This window comes from Sycon ciliatum, chromosome 4 (assembly GCF_964019385.1).
Source record: "Sycon ciliatum chromosome 4, ocSycCili1.1, whole genome shotgun sequence".
NCBI lineage: Eukaryota > Metazoa > Porifera > Calcarea > Leucosolenida > Sycettidae > Sycon > Sycon ciliatum.
Window position 1 is genome coordinate 39,968,412 of NC_088646.1, and position 17,090 is coordinate 39,985,501.

Genomic DNA, 17,090 nt, shown 5'->3' on the forward strand with positions numbered 1-17,090 from the left:
TGGATACATGAAGCACAATATTCAATAATGAGCGAGTTCGAGTGCTGAGTAGATCATAGTTGCCATGTGGATCAGGAATAAAGTCACTTGATCTGAAAGTATCTTTCTTATTACTTGATATGTACACAACATGTTTACAGCTGGCTGAAAGGCTGCTCTGTGAATAGAATGGGATTTCGATAATGACTGCAGTGTGTAGATCTATCATTTTATTACCTTTACAAAGTACAATGCAGTTGCATGATTGTTAACATAGTTTCTCTTGACGTGTTTTGGTGAATGACCATCCAGTCCATGCACTTCAATTCTTCGACATACCAGACTTGCAAACACAGTACAACATACATGTATGTCGCATATTCATCTTCTGCTTTCTCTCCTTTCTACATTAAAAGTAAAACGCATTGGGTACTTTGCGTAAAAAGAAAAAGAAAAGTCTCAAAGATGGGCATAGCAAGATGCATTGAATATGCCAGCAAGCGCTATTGGGTTAGTTGCAGTAACGATAATGGTGTGTAAGAGTGGACGTATGGCAGTACAGTACAGTACAGTCATGCATTGCAACAAGGCCAATGGGTGAGCAACGATACGCAAGGCCAGAACGATAATGCAAACCCAGTTATTAACATGGGTCATCACGCTCTCCTCCTCCTAGTCTGCCGTCCGTCCATCTCTCTCTCACTCACTCACACACACACACACACATGCACTTGCCCAGAAACACAATAAACAGCAAAATATCTGGTGAACGGAAGTCACCACAGCCAGGAAATAAATTTAAAACAGAACTAGGGCCGCCTGGGCTTTAGGCAATAACAATGTCAAAGTCCTCGCCAATGTTAACATCAGGCTTGCGGATGACAAGACGACTATGACTGGCGTTGAAGTAGAAGGCCAGTTGACGTTGGGATCCTGTTGCGGGAAACACAGAGCCAAAACCAAGGAGAACACCAGACTAGCGTGATCCATACACAAACCTCTAACATGATCTGAGAAGAAGCTGCATCTAAGCAGTTCTGCAACGTGGCATCTAAATACTGTTGCGAATGCAAGCAGACTGGCATCAGTTTGATATGTGTATGTGTGTGCTTGTGTGTATGTACTTTACGGTATGTGCGTGTAAAGGACTGACCTACGGCAACGCATGACACTGGAACAACTGAGCGTGAAAGCAAAAGTCAGGACGTGCTACGTAGTATACTGCCACACTCGAAAACCACAAATACCCCCACATGTACACACCTGGCTGCAACTTCTCAACAACTGAAACAAACGACTGCAACAGACAAGAGCATGAAGCAGCAGCAGCATGAAGCAGCAGCAGCAGCAGCAGCAGCAGCAGCAGCATCGACAGCGGTGGCAGTAGCAGTATGGATGACTTCCTTACCGTTACTCAGCGTCAGTGTAACGGTGGCAGGCTGAGCCGTGATACCAATCACATCAATACGCTGCACCCAGGACTCGGAGCGATACGAACCAGCAGTATCTCCGTTCCTATGTGGACAACAGCCAGCAAATGACAAAAACACAGCACGGGTCAGTAAGGCAAAACCAGTTACCGTATTTTACCGGTTGTAAGTCGACCCCGGTTATAGGTCGACCCCCGTATCCGGAGGTCTCAATTCTGCGTTTTAAAGTTTTCACCCAACGAAGCACTACCAACCACTCCCTGCTACTAACACATCAACAAATCATGTAAACATTCCTTATTGGAGGGTATAAGGTCCCAATCCTTGAAAAAGGCCAATAAACTGGCAAACGTGTGTACACATGGTGCACTCATGCATGCAGGGCAGGTAATTTTTTGTAAGATTCTGATAGTTCCCGGTTATAAGTCGAATCCCGGTTGTAAGTCGACCCCCACCCTTTCTCCTTCTATTTTTAGTCGTAAAAGGTCGACTTACAACCGGAAAAATACGGTATACCATCACCAAAACTTGAGTGCACACATCTGGAGAGGGAACACAGGAGCAAAAACTTGAAGGGAGGAGACTGACTTACTGGTTCTTGGTAAAAAGTTACTTATACGAAAAACTACCATTAACAATTACCCATGGAATCATGTTGCCGGATTCTACAAATGATTTCAACAAAAAGTGAGCCGCTGCTTACACTCGTATTACCATACTTCCCCACATATAGCGCATGTGCTTATAAGCGAAATCTGCTGCAACATAATTTTTTGCCGAGTAAACATATCCGGGTAGAAGCACATGCTCTTGTCATTAAAGGTTTGTCTGTGTCTTAAACAATGGCGTTGTCACAATGCTTAGTGGTATGTTCAGCTCCCGGGTGTTTCACCAATCGTGCTCACATATAAGCACACGCGCTTATAATTAGGGGGTGCGCTTATGTCCGGACATAAGCGTACGCGCTTGCCGGTATATGCGCGAGAAGTACAGTATCAAATACATGACGGTTGTACTAAGCACACAAGGCATACCATGCACGCGATAACTCTCCACTCACCTGGATGTAAACTTGCCAGCAGTGAACTCAAAGTTGCGCAGCAGGTACTTGCCAGAGTGGTGGTCAAACGTTGTCTCATCATCCATGTACAGATCGCCCTTGGCCGAGCCCTGTTCGAAAGCAGCAGCAGATGCACATGCAGGAGGTGTCCTGTTAGAACAATCTGTTACACCAGTTCATCTGCAAAAAGCATTACTAGACTAAATGGAGCGAACTGGTGAAACCTAAATCTAACATAAGCAGAAGGGATGTATTAAACCTGACTTTGAACTACTAAGCAAACTGAGCTTCAAAGCTGTCCTTCAAAATAAGCCTTCGCTTCAGGCAAAGTAAACTTTAAAAAAATGTCCATGTCTTTGGCCATGGATAAGTACGCACACACCCCAGCAAACTGCAAGCAATCAGCAGCACAACCTTTTCAGGGCTAGTACAGACACAACACTGCAGCCTCCATCCTTTTACTATTGTAGAGCACCTAGTCATCATGACTTCAAAACCGCACCACAACCGTATCTAGTCGACTGCAATAGCCAAGTAGGCCTCGGAAGTGACTTGGGTTTTCACAATACACTCGTTGCCAGTGCGTGCATAATGGATGAGCTCCACTGCAAGATGAGACAGAGCTGACCTGGTTGTTGAGTGCAACGGTTAGAGTAAGAGGATCATTTAACATCTGCACCGTAGAGCGGCGAATGCGTTCCTTGGTGGGGATAATACTGCCACCACGCTGGAAGAGAGGAATCTGTGGCAGAGGGGAACATAAAAGAGAACAAGCACAATGGAGCTTGGAGTTTAGCACATACGCACAGACATACAACACACACACAGCACTAGAACAAGCTTCTGTTCGTGAAACACTTCAACCAGAACGGAAAATTCACAGAAGGGTACTAGCAGCTGGACCAAAAACTCAAAGACAGACAAAATAGCCAGCACTTGTACCTAGATGCACCTTTGCGAATGCGTGCATGCGTGCTTTGTGTGTCGTTTGAGTAAGCCTTGCCATTTCATTCCCTCAGCCTAGCTTTCACAGGACCAGCCAGACTGCAGTGATAAAATTAATAGTTGAATACAGTGGAAAAGCAGGGCAGACAGACTAGCAGGTGCACCGAATCGCAGGCATAGAGCCGTTGCAGCATAAACAGAACTCCAATTATCACTCGTAGTCCATAGCAAATCCTGGATACTCAGTGGAAAGTGACCCTATTAATGCATGTATATGACTGTACATGTACTTGGTATCACTCAGCATAGGAGTGGACACAGAAAAGCGCACGGCAACCTACCCTGTCCAGTGTGACTGAAAGAGTGATGGTCTGTCCTCCGGTGTAGCGGCTCAGGTCATCAGTGGCATACCATACCTGCAGTGTGCAAGAATACCACAGTGGCAACAAGAAACACACAATCACTCACACTGGTGACATCACAGCCGCCGCAAATGAAACAATGCACAAAGGACTGGGACAGTCACAACGTTAATTTCACATTTACACACAATACAACATGAGGATGTTTTTCTAACCCCAACGACGTTTAATAGAAAAACTGAAAAAGGCACACTAACATCTCAACTGCTACCGACATCCCACAAGCCGCTTTGATGAACCAAAATGTGTTTCACTTGGTGTGTGTGTGTGCGTGTCTTGTATAGCCAAAAAGCATACCTCATCCTTGCCAGGCAAGTACACATCCCAGGATGATACACCAGCCTCGGTGACAGGCTTGGCTAGCAATGCAGAACCTAACCAAAATAGCACAAGCACCAAGAAAACACAAAGCAGCTGTTACAATCGTATGGAAGAACATACTTCAGAAGTAGAACATACAGAGTGCTGTAGAGAAAAACCTTGGGGTATACCCAACTGCTGAAGTGCATAGCATACTGAAGTTATGCTCACAGCAAATTGGTACCACAGCTTGGTTGGGTCTTTTGGTGGTGAATATTTTCTGAACTGATGATGGTTTGGAATGTTATCAACTGCAAAGGCTGATGCAGACAACAGACCCAGGGGAAAACGGGATCACTCACCAATGAGGTATTCCTCTTCAAGGGAGAATGTTGCTTCTTCACTTGGGAACTCAACCCACAGAGGCCTAGCACGAGCAAGAGCAACCAAGAAACAACAAACAGGTTGCCATAGCAAAAACACAGTTGATACCATTTTTGTTCCGTATTGAGTATGCAGAGACGATAAACTGGTCAATATGATACGCTACATGGTGAATGAGATGTACTGGGATATGGGTAGTGGTGAGACCAAGAAGCCCGGATAAGAGGCATTCGAGTGTCCAGTAATGATATCATGCTCAGTGCCCTGGGGAGAACAAGAAATCCTCAAACACAGTTGCATGCGGCTCAACATGCCCATTCCGTACGCTCTGAAGTCCTGCTCACAAATAACCGAGTCAGTGCAAGGATGTATGATGGCATTACTCCTGATGACTGCAAAATAGGGGTGAAACGAGTATCTATTTTGACCAATCGATCACTCATTCATAGTATTCGATCGAGTATCCGATTATTTCGAGTATTTTATCGAAATTCAAAAGCGCTAGATTTGTGAGTTCTTGAGCAATTCGGAAGAAATTATCTGTGAACATAGAACAAAAGTCGCCAACGTCTTGTACAGAGTGTAAAGTAACGATTTTCACCAGTACTTTCATTATCTCAAAACAAAATAACGTTACTTGCCGTGGTGATCGCATCGTCCAAGTCATAAAATACTGACTCAAAGGCACGAATAATGCATGCATACCAGTCGATGAGCAGTACAACAGAAGTTTTTGAAAAATAAAAGGCCAGTACAGGTAGACTCCCTCTAATTCGAACACGGTATAATTCGAACTTTTTCGTCGTACCGATCTTCTGCAAGTCACTTCAAGTCAAAATCGAATGCATAATTCGAAGTACGAAAAGTGCGCCGGTTGGATAATTCGAACCCAGTCTTCGTACAGAAGAGCTATTTACAGTACATTGGCTATGTCCTTTGAATGCTTATTTCGAAGTGAGATTGAGTTGCTATCCTTGTAATTCGAAGTTCATTCTTTTCTCCTTCTCTAGCCAAGAGTAGCTCAAAAATCGATCGATGGTCCGCTGCAGGATCGACTATAGCGTTCAAGAAACCCACCTTCTCTCGGAATTTCTTTCAAGCCCGTGCGAGGGAAATTGCAAAGGTTTGATTGAAGACGACGTCTTCCAGGTGGCTGACTCTCTTCGCGGATCTCGATGGCCTTTCTTGCCGCGCCAGCTCGTGCGAGGAGATGTTGGGGCACAAAAACACTATTGTCGTAAATATAGTCTATGCCTATGCTCCACTTCCGTTCTTCAGAATGTCTGAATGACATGCTGCTGTCCGACGGCCTTTCATGACGTGGATTAGGCAGCGCAGTTCTTTTCCGTTGAAACTGTTTCAGGAAAGCTGCAGTGACTGACAACTTCTTCACTAGAAAATGAAGATGTCAAAATGAAGCATTTTGACATACATATCAGTGCATGGGGCTGCATTTGGATAATTAGAAGTTCTGGATAATTCGAAGTTAGGGCCTGGCAATTTGAGGTTCGAATTAAAGGGAGTCTACCTGTACTAAAAAAAAAAAAAAAAAAAAAAAAAAAAAAAAAAAAAAAACGATCGAGTGCAAAATTTCGAATACTCGCTCGTTTGAGATTTTCGAACGAATACTCGAATATTCGAACTAATCGTTTCACCCCTACTGCAAAATTGACAAATTTTTGTTCTTGATTCAAAAGTTGACGGATGCAATACAAGCTGCTCTTACCTCATGGTGGGTACACCAGTCTTAGAAGCATGGTAATACAGGGTATACCAGAATGGCAGCCTAGAGTAACGTGCGAGGATGGCATTGCGGATGCGCTGCATCACATTCTCGTCATGAAGGTACGGCTCACGGCGCTTAGTGTCGAGGTGAGCATGGGCACGGAAGAACGGCTGATGGGCGCCGGCCTAGAGCATGGTAAGATAGCATGCACACCGACCCGCATGCACACATGCACACACACACACACGCTACAGCATGAATGACCAGAGGACAGCGTCACCCGCAAAGAACCAGGCAGGGAAGGGAGCAGAATTTGGAGCAGAGAATCATAAGCAGAACTTCTGATGTATAGCATCAGATTCTCATCAAGTTATAGCTTGGTGATTTGGGGTAACACCATGTTTATGGTGGCTATCTGCACAATGAAAGTCACTACAACAAACGACTGAAGTTACAACACCAACAATCTAACCTGGATGCCCAGACCATAAACATTGCAATGCTTACCTGATACCAACGAATCAGCAGCTCAGAGTCGGGATTCTTGAAAAATCCACCAACATCAGCTGCAGAGACACAAACACACACACACGCAGAGGAAACAGATACACACAATTCAGCTGAAGTACACGCTTCCTGCACAGCAATTGCCTTGATTCATTTACTTCTAAGTAGTCGGTTAATTTCAGCTCTTGCTTCCACCAATTAGCAACCCTGACGGTGCTATATGAACAAGAATACATGTACAGTCACTACACGTACCGGCACACAGTACATGACAGTACAAGCACATGCACAGCATACTACAAAGGTAGTAGTGAGACCTACTGAAAGAACACTAAACATAGGCTTACCACCAGCGAAAGTGAGACCAGTCAGTCCAATAGAGAGCAGCATGGGCATGGATGCCTTCAAGTGTCCCCAATCAGCCGTGTTGTCACCAGTCCAGATAGCACCGAAACGCTGAGATCCAGCAAAGAAGGCACGCGACAGAACGAAAGGACGATCGCGGCCGCCGGAGCGGGCAACCTGTCCTTCGCCGGTGGCTTGTGGCTGGAGCATACCGTAGACATTGTGAACATCGCGATGTTCCCAGTCTCCGTGATGCTTGGCATCCTTGTGCATGGTGATCTCGGGACCGTTGAAGACGGACGGTTCGTTCATGTCGTTCCACGTGAACAGCGAGGTTGTGGAGCCGGAGTAGCGACTGAGCGACAGCTGCTCTGCCCACCACTTGCGAATGTCTGGACTCGTAAAGTCAATCCAGGACGATGAACCGGGCCAGCACCAGCCATCGTAGTCTCCACCGTTGTGATTCTTGATGTACAGACCCTGAGAGGACGCGTCCGAGTGAATGTGATAGCCATCCTCGCGCTTGATATGAGGATCGACAATGGTGACCATGCGGCGTCCGTACGACCAAAGCTTGTCGAGCATCTCCTTGGAGTTGGGGAATTTGGCAACGTCCCAGGTGAAGTACTTCTTGCCGTCAGTGTGCTCAATATCCAGCCAGATGACGTCGACTGGGATATCATGATCCTCGTATCCCTTATTCACACCATACACGTCCTCCTGATCATTGTAGTTCCAGCGACACTGGTGGTATGCAATAGAGAACATCTGCATGATATTCAGAACAACAACGACAACAACAAGAAACAGCACAGATAGGCCATGAGCTCACTAAAATCAAGAACTTAACACAATACCAGAATGCTGAACCCAACATGTGACAGAATCACAAGCAACAACATGGCTAGTTTAGGATAGAGCACTCACTGGTGGAAGAGGTGTTGGTCCAGTCAGTGCTGCATACTGCCGGAACAGGTCGTGCGGCTTGGGGCCCAGCATAACAAACACGTCGATAATGCCACTCTCCGAGAACCAGTGTGTGTCGATCTGCGGTGTCTCATCACTACCGTGGAAGTAGGACAGCATACTTAAGATTCCCTGCACACATGAGGACAAAAACATACAGGCACACACAGGCACGCACAAGAACATAAATACATGAATACCTGGGCGGGCAGACAAGCAGGCATGCAGGCAGGGGCACTACGTGGCGGTCAGCAGTGAGCAATGATGATCCAATGCACAATGGTTTTCACTAACACTCAACAAGCACTATGCACACAGCGCATAACTGTCAACAACAAGACAGAAGGTGTAAAAACAGTATCGGTCCAGAACACACAAACTTCTCATATCGTGCGTGCTTCTGTAAGTAATGTTGCAGCACACCAGGACAGGAACCTACTTCAGGACTTACAGACTTAGCCAAGGAGTTGCTGACGTCAATCCACGTTTCCGCGGCATTGTTCCAGAATACGGACGTAGAGTGCTGAGCACTACAGCATTGTAGGGCAACAGTCAGCGAAGAGACAGAACAAGTACCACTGTCAATACATGTAGACCTGAATTTGCACACAATAGTGCTCTCTCTCTCTCTCTCTCTCTCTCTCTCTCTCTCTCTCTCTCTCTCTCTCTCTCTCTCTCTATCGTTAATATTCTAAAAAGGCCGTCGGTGTAACCAAGGACCAGTGGGAAGTGTTCTTCAAGTGCTAATCCACAACATTGTAAGTACATTACTGTACAGCACTTGCATACAAATCACTTCACATCAGGAAAGCTACTGCATCTCGACATCCGGGCAGCATTCAGTCGGCCCAAGTATCTTGACCAAACACTTGGTAAATAGTAAATACCCTCTATTACAACCAAACAGCACAAATGAATAAAGCAGCAAAACTGCAAGGAGAGCGTAAAAAGGTTAAGTGCGACTCTAAGTTAGTTTCACGTCCATACACGAGTAACAAGGAACACGTGTGTAAAACATGCTAGGAGTTGCAAGGAATTGTTCTCCTCTCCCCTTACTGTGTGAGAAAGATCTGCCTCGGGTGTAGAGCAGTCTTCAGGCATAGAGTACCCTGTGTTCTTATGTGAAATTAGCAATAGCACACATCACACTTACTTGTGTGCCATCATGACGGGAATGGAGCCGTAGAGGGCCATGGGGTTGTTCAGCTCATACTCAAACACATCCAAGTTGTACAGCCGGTATGGCTCAGAATGGTGGGCGCCATTTCCCCTGCAACACCATTGGACCATCGCAACACACAGACACAAGCACACACAATACACGGGCATCACTCACTTCGTCAAGTTCAAAAAATACAAAACAGGGACGTCAAGGCACAAACCCATACAAGCAGGCACAAGCCATGCATGCCTTCAATAAGTACAAGTACAGAGAAGCTTGCCTAAAGGCACTACCACAGGGTGCACAGGAGATTAGTGTACTAGACAGGTGACTTACTTGGTCAGTTTGAGTGCAAGGGAGTCAGCATGCTCTGGAATACCATAAACATGCTCCACACCGGGGAAGGAGATATCCATACCAAGAGAACTCGGACCTGGTCACAACGGTTGCGCAAGAACACACACTCGTGCGCACACACACACACACACACACATGCGCACACACACATGCGCGCGCACACACACACACACACACTCACCACACACGCACACACACACCACACGCGCGCACGCACACACACAATCAGCAACACCGCAGCCAACACAATCAAATTGAGGAAGTAGGACAGGCAAAAATCAAGACTTTAAAGGGGAAGTTAAGGCAAAAATTAAAATTTCACCAGTTGTAGTCTTCGGGGTGCTGAGTCGAATGGTCTTGGTCCGAGAAAGCTGAGACGCTCCCTTCCTACTTGAATCCCAATCGAACTCGCGCACTTCCACCGAAACTGGGTGACTGCGCCCTACTAGATGGGGATTTGTATGCAAAATGTCACTAAAAGCGCCATTTCGTTCTTATAAAAGCACGGATGACCGGGATTGGCCCATATGTTGTAGTCTTTTGGACGCTGAGTCGACTGGTTTTGGTCCGAAAAGGCTGCGATGCAGCGTTCCTCCTTTATTCCCAATCGAACGTGGTTGAACAAGTGGTCACGTGCTCCTGGGTGCACAAATCACCAGGTCACCACGCCAGCAGGCGACAACTTTCACACCATGGTTCAACTCGAGTGACAGGACTGCACCCAAAAAGGTCAAACAGGCTAGTAAGTTGTACCCTGCAGGCACGGTGACCAGGTGACTGGTGTACGCAGGAGCACGTGACCGCTTGTTCAACCATGTTCGATTGGGAATAAAGGAGGAACGCTACATCGCAGCCTTTTCGGACCAAAACCAGTCGACTCAGCGTCCAAAAGACTACAACATATGGGCCAATCGCAGTCATCCGTGCTTTTATAAGAACGAAATGGCGCTTTTAGTGACATTTTGCATACAAATCCCCATCTAGTAGGGCGCAGTCACCCAGTTTCGGTGGAAGTGCGCGAGTTCGATTGGGATTCAAGTAGGAAGGGAGCGTCTCAGCTTTCTCGGACCAAGACCATTCGACTCATCACCCCGAAGACTACAACTGGTGAAATTTTAATTTTTGCCTTAACTTCCCCTTTAAACCAGCCACTTCATATAGAGATGTCAGAGTGGTTACGTAATCGCCCTAAAATCGTGTCGCAGGGCTGACCATACCAGCTACAGTCACGCGTGGCACACGACCATGATCCTGCACCAGGCTGAAAAAATCGCGTGGGCGTCCAAGCAGCATACTTCCATGGACTCGTACAGCAGCCCAAGCTTGTTTTTGAAATGTTTGGAGAGGAAGAAGGCGAAGAGCAAAGAGAAAGCCCCTGTTCAGAGTTTGAACTAGCAATCTGCGTTGTGTTTTCGCGAAGCTGCCGTTGAGCCAAAGTAGGTTATTTTCGTTTGGCTTTTTCGGTCCCTGCGCATCGGTGCACGCCTTGGATTCGCTCACCATCGTCTTCCGCGTCCTTGAATTTAGTTTCTTGCAAAGTTTGGTCGCCGTGCTTGCTTGCGCACCATAGTTTTTTGATCTTTTTGTGCGCACCTATGTGAACAGGGTACATATGAGTGGTCTACGTGCGTGTTCAAGTAGTGGTTTCAGTTCTGATGAGAGGCCCAGAGGAACAACGTGATTTGTGCGTTGGATCATCTCTGGCTAAGCAGCTCGAGGTAAACCAAATCGACACGATATCGAATGGACTGGTCTTGGAACAGAGCAAGGTGAACGATGAAAATAACTGTACAAAACACGTCCCAATGTTCCTGGATTCTCACTGGCGTAGTTGTTCGATACTACATTAGTAGCTTTGCGATAGAGAAACAAAAATGCTTGATTCCGACAAGGTGTTGTCCTTTGCCGTCCATGGCGAGACGAACTAATTAATTTTGTTGCTTGGAGTACGGATTCGTCGTAATTTTTGCACTTTCCCTCAGCACTGCACTTTGTTCCCCATGGCAACCGCTCATGACGCACTGGGCAAGTTGACGGCTTTTGTGCCATCGATTCTTGCTGTTTGTATGCAGTGGTGCATCCCTCAGCACGACAATGGCGGGTGCCTGTCATCCTACTTCGAGGGCGTATAAATACCGCTTCCATAGCTTGGATTCACCTAAAATTTGACCAGTACGGAGCGTTTTGGATACTGATTCGATTGGTATATCACTCATTCCTCTGGTTTCAAGTTAGATTTTTCGTCTGATATCGCTACTTCATACGTTGGGAGAAGGTTAAAATCAGGTGGCGTACATAATCAACTGTGTATCCTTGGCACCGAATTAATATAATTCAGTGTGGATCAATACATTCAGCATTGATGTTATCAATTATTTACCCAAGCAGTGATAGAGATACATGAGGAAATGAAAGACGTACAGCACGCTAACCTCAGCAGGCTGGTAACAATCTCAGCTGTAGCACAGCACCATAACAATCTCAGCACAGGAGAATAACAGTCATACCTTTGGGCCGATGGTCGGTGTGCGACTTGTACGTTTCCGTCCAGTCCTCGTAAGTTGGCTCCGGAGGTGCCTGGTGCTCTTCGGCTGGTGGTTGCTCATGGTTCTCCTGGCCTTCCTCACCTTCATGGTGCTCTTCTGTTGCTTCCGTCGGTGCAGGGGGATCGTGCTGGACGAGGCTGCATACAAGTAATTCAGTACGTACACACAAAAGTCCACACATGAGGAACACAGTACGGGTCAACTTTAGAACGTTTTCTTACAAACAATTGAGTACGTATAAGGCAACATCCACATATGATGAGCACAGTACGGGTTACCTTCAGAAAGTTTTCTTTAAACAAAAGAAGAAACAGCATCTGCAGACGTGACCTGCTACACATGCTATGCCCCAAAACAAACTGCAGCCCCTATTAAAGAACAATGACAAAGTGCCCTACATATCACGCCACTTAACCAAAAGAAGCGTCCCCTCCCTGGGACTGGGCAGAAATAGACTGGTACAGCGAAACCTATCTAAGACGACCGCTCAAGGGACCTCCAAAATGTGGTCTCTGTTAACAGGTGGTCTCCTTATCCAGGGTCATTTGACTAGAAATGGTATCCCTTGGTTCTGGCTGCAGTGATCTTCTTGGACAGGTGGTCGCCTTATCCGAGTGGTCGCCATGCCAGGTTTAACTTTATGCACACCATCATACTACAAGCAGATCTGTAGGCAACTAAACCGCTTTCAGCACAGAGAATGTCAAACAAGCAAGGAACTTGCACGGAACAAATTGAACTATCATCACTTTCTGTGTTCACTCCATGCAATAAATCAAACCAAACACCGGCATCCTTACGCTGGCTTGCGATAGTGCTCAAAGTTCATGAGACCGCGGGAGTTGAGCGACGTGACAATCTCTTTGTCCATCAGGAAATCAACTCGGAACGGCTTGAAGACGATGACAGCCGAGGCACGGCCTTCCGAGCCAAAGTTAACACGCACGGAAGCATCGGTCTGCTCTTCCAGCTTCAAACTGAAGAGATAATGTCAAGAGAAAAAGGAAACACATACACATACACACACACACACATACACACACACAGTCCAGTACGGTATGTCGGGAAGAAGACAGCTTCCTACACCAAGTAAAATAAAGTATGACTGAGACAGTAGAGGAGACGGTTTCAAATAGGACATAGGTTGCAAACCGGAACGGTCTAAATATTCTCTTTCTCTTTTGGTATTTTGATTAGAAACGTATGTCACAGTGAGACTACGATGTGTTTTACTCAGTGCCAAAATTCCATGGCTCTGCGATGACCAGAAGCGCCATACCAAGCATTTGAGTTTTCGACGTGTTTCTTCCCACTGCGACTTGAGTTTTACGTCTTTTGAAAAATCAACTTCTTCTCGCAGGTAAACAGCGGCTCGCCTCTCGCCAATAAAGAACCGTATACCAATGAAAACTAATGGAAGTACATACAAGGCTTATTGGTGCTCTGTATTGGCTTTCGTGGAGCCATAGCAATTACCTAATTTCAGACCCAGAGTGAACTTGACGGGCACTCTAAAACGTGTCCGGTTTGGAGCCACCTCTGTAAACACCAAAAATTGAGGGCAACTTGGAGCCAAAGGGCCAACACAAAGGAGGGGCTCAGATTGATCGACTCTGGCCTCAGCGCAAACTTCAACATGCCAGCTTCCTTCCACAAACATATTTCGAGTGAGCAATCCATACTGATGATCGGATTGGGTCTACACAATTTTGCTGTCAACCCGTTCCGGTATCGAGCCGTCGCCTCTACAATCAAGAACAAATTTGAACATACTTCAGACACCAGGGCCCAGCGACTTGCATGAGTCGTGAGTGCATGCTACACTTGTGAACAGCATGTTGAGGTCCACTTTGCAGTTACACAGCAGAAAGCCGTACAAGTGCAATCTAGTTGTGACGCAGCCTTAGTACTTACGGAGCGGTCTTGGGCTCGCCGTCAAGGGAATCCTTTACGACATAGCGTGGGTGCAATGGCGCTTTCTCGTTGATCATCAAGCGAGCTGTGTTGTCGACCAACGTGATGACCTCGCCAACAAACGACGCTTCATCATTGAGCAGCTCAAACGTCACTCGGCCACTGCCAATGTTAATTGTTCCCGGCACGACATGGAACCTGGAGTCTTTGGGTTCAAGATCTCTATTTCTCCTGCGGTGCACAAATACAGATATGATATAGTAGTGTGTCAGTAATCCGACAACCTCGGACCGTAACCTCGGTTGGTTAAGTGAATATTCCGAATAACTGAAGCCAAGTTCTCACCAATCTATCCACACACCAACAAGATTATTATACATGGTCGAACATGTCCCCCCCCCCCCCCCCCCCCACCTACTATTTTGACCTGGCTAGAACCCTGATGACTGTATACCAAATATCTTATCGCGACACAGGCACAAAGTTCGAGAATTCGAGAGAGATCGATTGAGAGAGTGTGAGAGAGAGAGAGAGACACACACACACACACACACACACACCTTGAACCTTGAACTTGCCCATTGCCATGATAGCGAAAGGACTAATTCGGCGGCAACCGGCAGAAAGGTTCGTGGCGCTTGAGATTGTTCAATTTTTTTACAGACAACAGGTACGTACGCGGTTTACCGGTTCAATTTTTCTATATTTCGGCCAACGATGACCCTGATCTGTACATCTGGGAGTCGTACAAGCTCGGGTTTGTGTGACTCCACGTCACAGATCTACTCACACGATCAGTACTGTACATGTATGAACTGTTAAAAAAAAAAAAAAAAATGGCTTTGGCTCGATTTTGGTGCGGGAGGGCCCGGGAATCTCTAATTTTTTTTGGTCTCGCCTAAGGGTGTCTAATTTCATAATCTTACGTCGAGTTTACTTTACGGTACAGTATGCCAAACCCTTTTAAAGCCTGGGTATAAACCAGTGCATCCCGCTGGGGCCAGTTTTGGCTCCTAATAAAGAAATCCTGAAGAACTGTTGGAATGTAGCCTTTCAAATTATTATTGACAGCCACAGTGGCATTCTTGTCACTCTACCAAAGTTTACTACTTGCATAGAATTATAAAGAACAAGTTGCTTCACTTGAATCATTGCATAGGGAGTCTTTTCAAAATTTGAAGTTGCTACACGGTACAGCTTTTCCACATTCCTGGGGAGGGTTCTCCAAGGTAGATTATTATTGAGCACCGTAATGCCACCCACATGCTAGTACATGTAGTATTTGATCACTTCGAGATGTATGCGTCATTGGAATGACCTCGACCAAATCGCAGTGCAAATCGCAGTGCAGTATACAGGAGTGAAGCGCTACGATTAGCACGTCAATGCTAATGACCATGATTTCTTGCGATGAAAGGCCCAAGAGAATAAGAACGGAGAACTAGACCACTAAACAAAACCGAGTTGTACAACCATGAGAGAGCCTTCAGAAAATATTATAATTACTAACTTGCAAAACGAGCTTTCCGAGCATGTCTTGAAATTGTTCCTATCCACACCGATAACAGATGCAACAGCACAGGCGCTGATGATCAGGTGCAACGCGTGCATTCTGCCGTTGCACCAGCCGCAGAGCAACGTTCTGCTAATCAAAAGCAACTTTCTTTCCAAATCAAACTCTCAGATCAAGGACAATCAATGCAAACAACTCTACGTCGTCGATCGACTTGATCGCGATGGATCGATGGAACAAAAAAATAATGATCACGAAAATAAACAGTAAAAATCCACACAAATACGTTTCCATGGTGAGAGCGTTGGCGGTTTGACACTTTGCCGAATGCTTTGCGGCGCATGTTCGACCGAGAGGTTGCGGCAGTTTGTTTTGACCAGGCACCAGATTGGCTTTCTGATAATAATAATAATTATTATTATCAAGAGTTCTTGATACAGTATTATTATTATATCACATACCCAATGCTGTATTATATCACATAGATTTTTGCCATACCTAAGCAGTCAAATATTCCTGCATATTTCATTCCTTAGGGCTATATTGACTGCTTATATTTGACTGCTTAGGGGTTGCGCAGTTGAACGGTGCCTAAATGAGCTTTCCGAGCATGTCAGTACAGCATGTTAGTGCAGCATTGTCACCAGGGAGTAGTACAATACATATATATTGTACTACTCCCTGATTGTCACTGCATGAGTAGGCCGTGGTGCAACGGTTGTGCAATCATAAAACCGGGATCCATGAGGTTATCGTTCTGGAATTTGAAATACGGACTGTTTGTCGTGATAAATCTAATATTGACTTCGTACTTGGTCAGTATAGGAAATAAAAACCTCGTAAAAGACCTCGGCTTCGCCTCGGTCTTTTACTCGGCTTTTATTTCCTATTGACCTCGTACTCAGTCAATATTAGATACCGTTCTGGCATGCCGGCAATATATGTTGCCGCAGTGAGGCCATGAAGCGTTACATAATGTCATTGGCACTTGTCTGCCGCACGCAGGGCGTTACATGCAAAGTCGCACAGGAGCCGTTACACAGGTTTCTATCAGGGAGTCGTATAGACCCCTGGTTTATATTGCCGCAGTCCTTTTTTTGCTTCCTGCTGCGTCCAGTTTTGAACTTTTCACCACGCGGTGCGGTACACGTGCTTTCACAGTTTTCAGCCTTTTTTGCAATGAAAAGATCGCCGCACCCCGCCGGACGCGCGTTACGAACTCAACGAAAATTTGTCGCACAAGCCTGGTCGCGCGTTAAGGCCGATTCACAATACAACTTTCTGCGACGCGACACGCGATTTGCGACAGTTGCGACAAGAAACTGCCTGTCGCGAGCTGTCGCAAGCTGTCGCAAGCTGTCGCAATGCACCTGTCGCAGAAGTTGAAGAAAGTTCAACTTTTGCGACATGCGACACGCGACATACACAAATGGAGTACAGTTTCGACCCTGGGTGCACGTGCAGTGTACGTGAAGTGCACGTGCATAGTACTTCTTGTGCATGAGGATGTCGCAAACATGAAGAATATTGTGAA

General features: G+C 46.1%; 2 protein-coding genes across 2 annotated transcripts in view; both read right to left on the minus strand.

Annotated features, from left to right (window-relative positions):
• Nucleotides 1–17,090, minus strand: part of LOC135816138 (small ribosomal subunit protein eS24-like) — a 48,976-nt gene that overhangs the window by 6,592 nt on the left and 25,294 nt on the right. The gene's annotated exons all lie outside the window — the stretch shown is intronic.
• Nucleotides 349–15,758, minus strand: LOC135816135 (neutral alpha-glucosidase AB-like). The gene is made up of 18 exons (XM_065329515.1): nt 15,554–15,758; nt 14,044–14,274; nt 12,930–13,106; nt 12,091–12,266; nt 9,563–9,659; nt 9,218–9,334; nt 8,516–8,594; nt 8,026–8,196; nt 7,101–7,866; nt 6,754–6,812; nt 6,247–6,431; nt 4,499–4,563; nt 4,134–4,210; nt 3,756–3,830; nt 3,098–3,211; nt 2,470–2,579; nt 1,388–1,494; nt 349–912 (listed from the first exon to the last, which is right to left on the minus strand). Exons 1-18 carry the CDS (start codon nt 15,652–15,654, stop codon nt 806–808), a joined length of 2,814 nt encoding a protein of 937 aa, XP_065185587.1. The 5' UTR covers nt 15,655–15,758; the 3' UTR covers nt 349–805.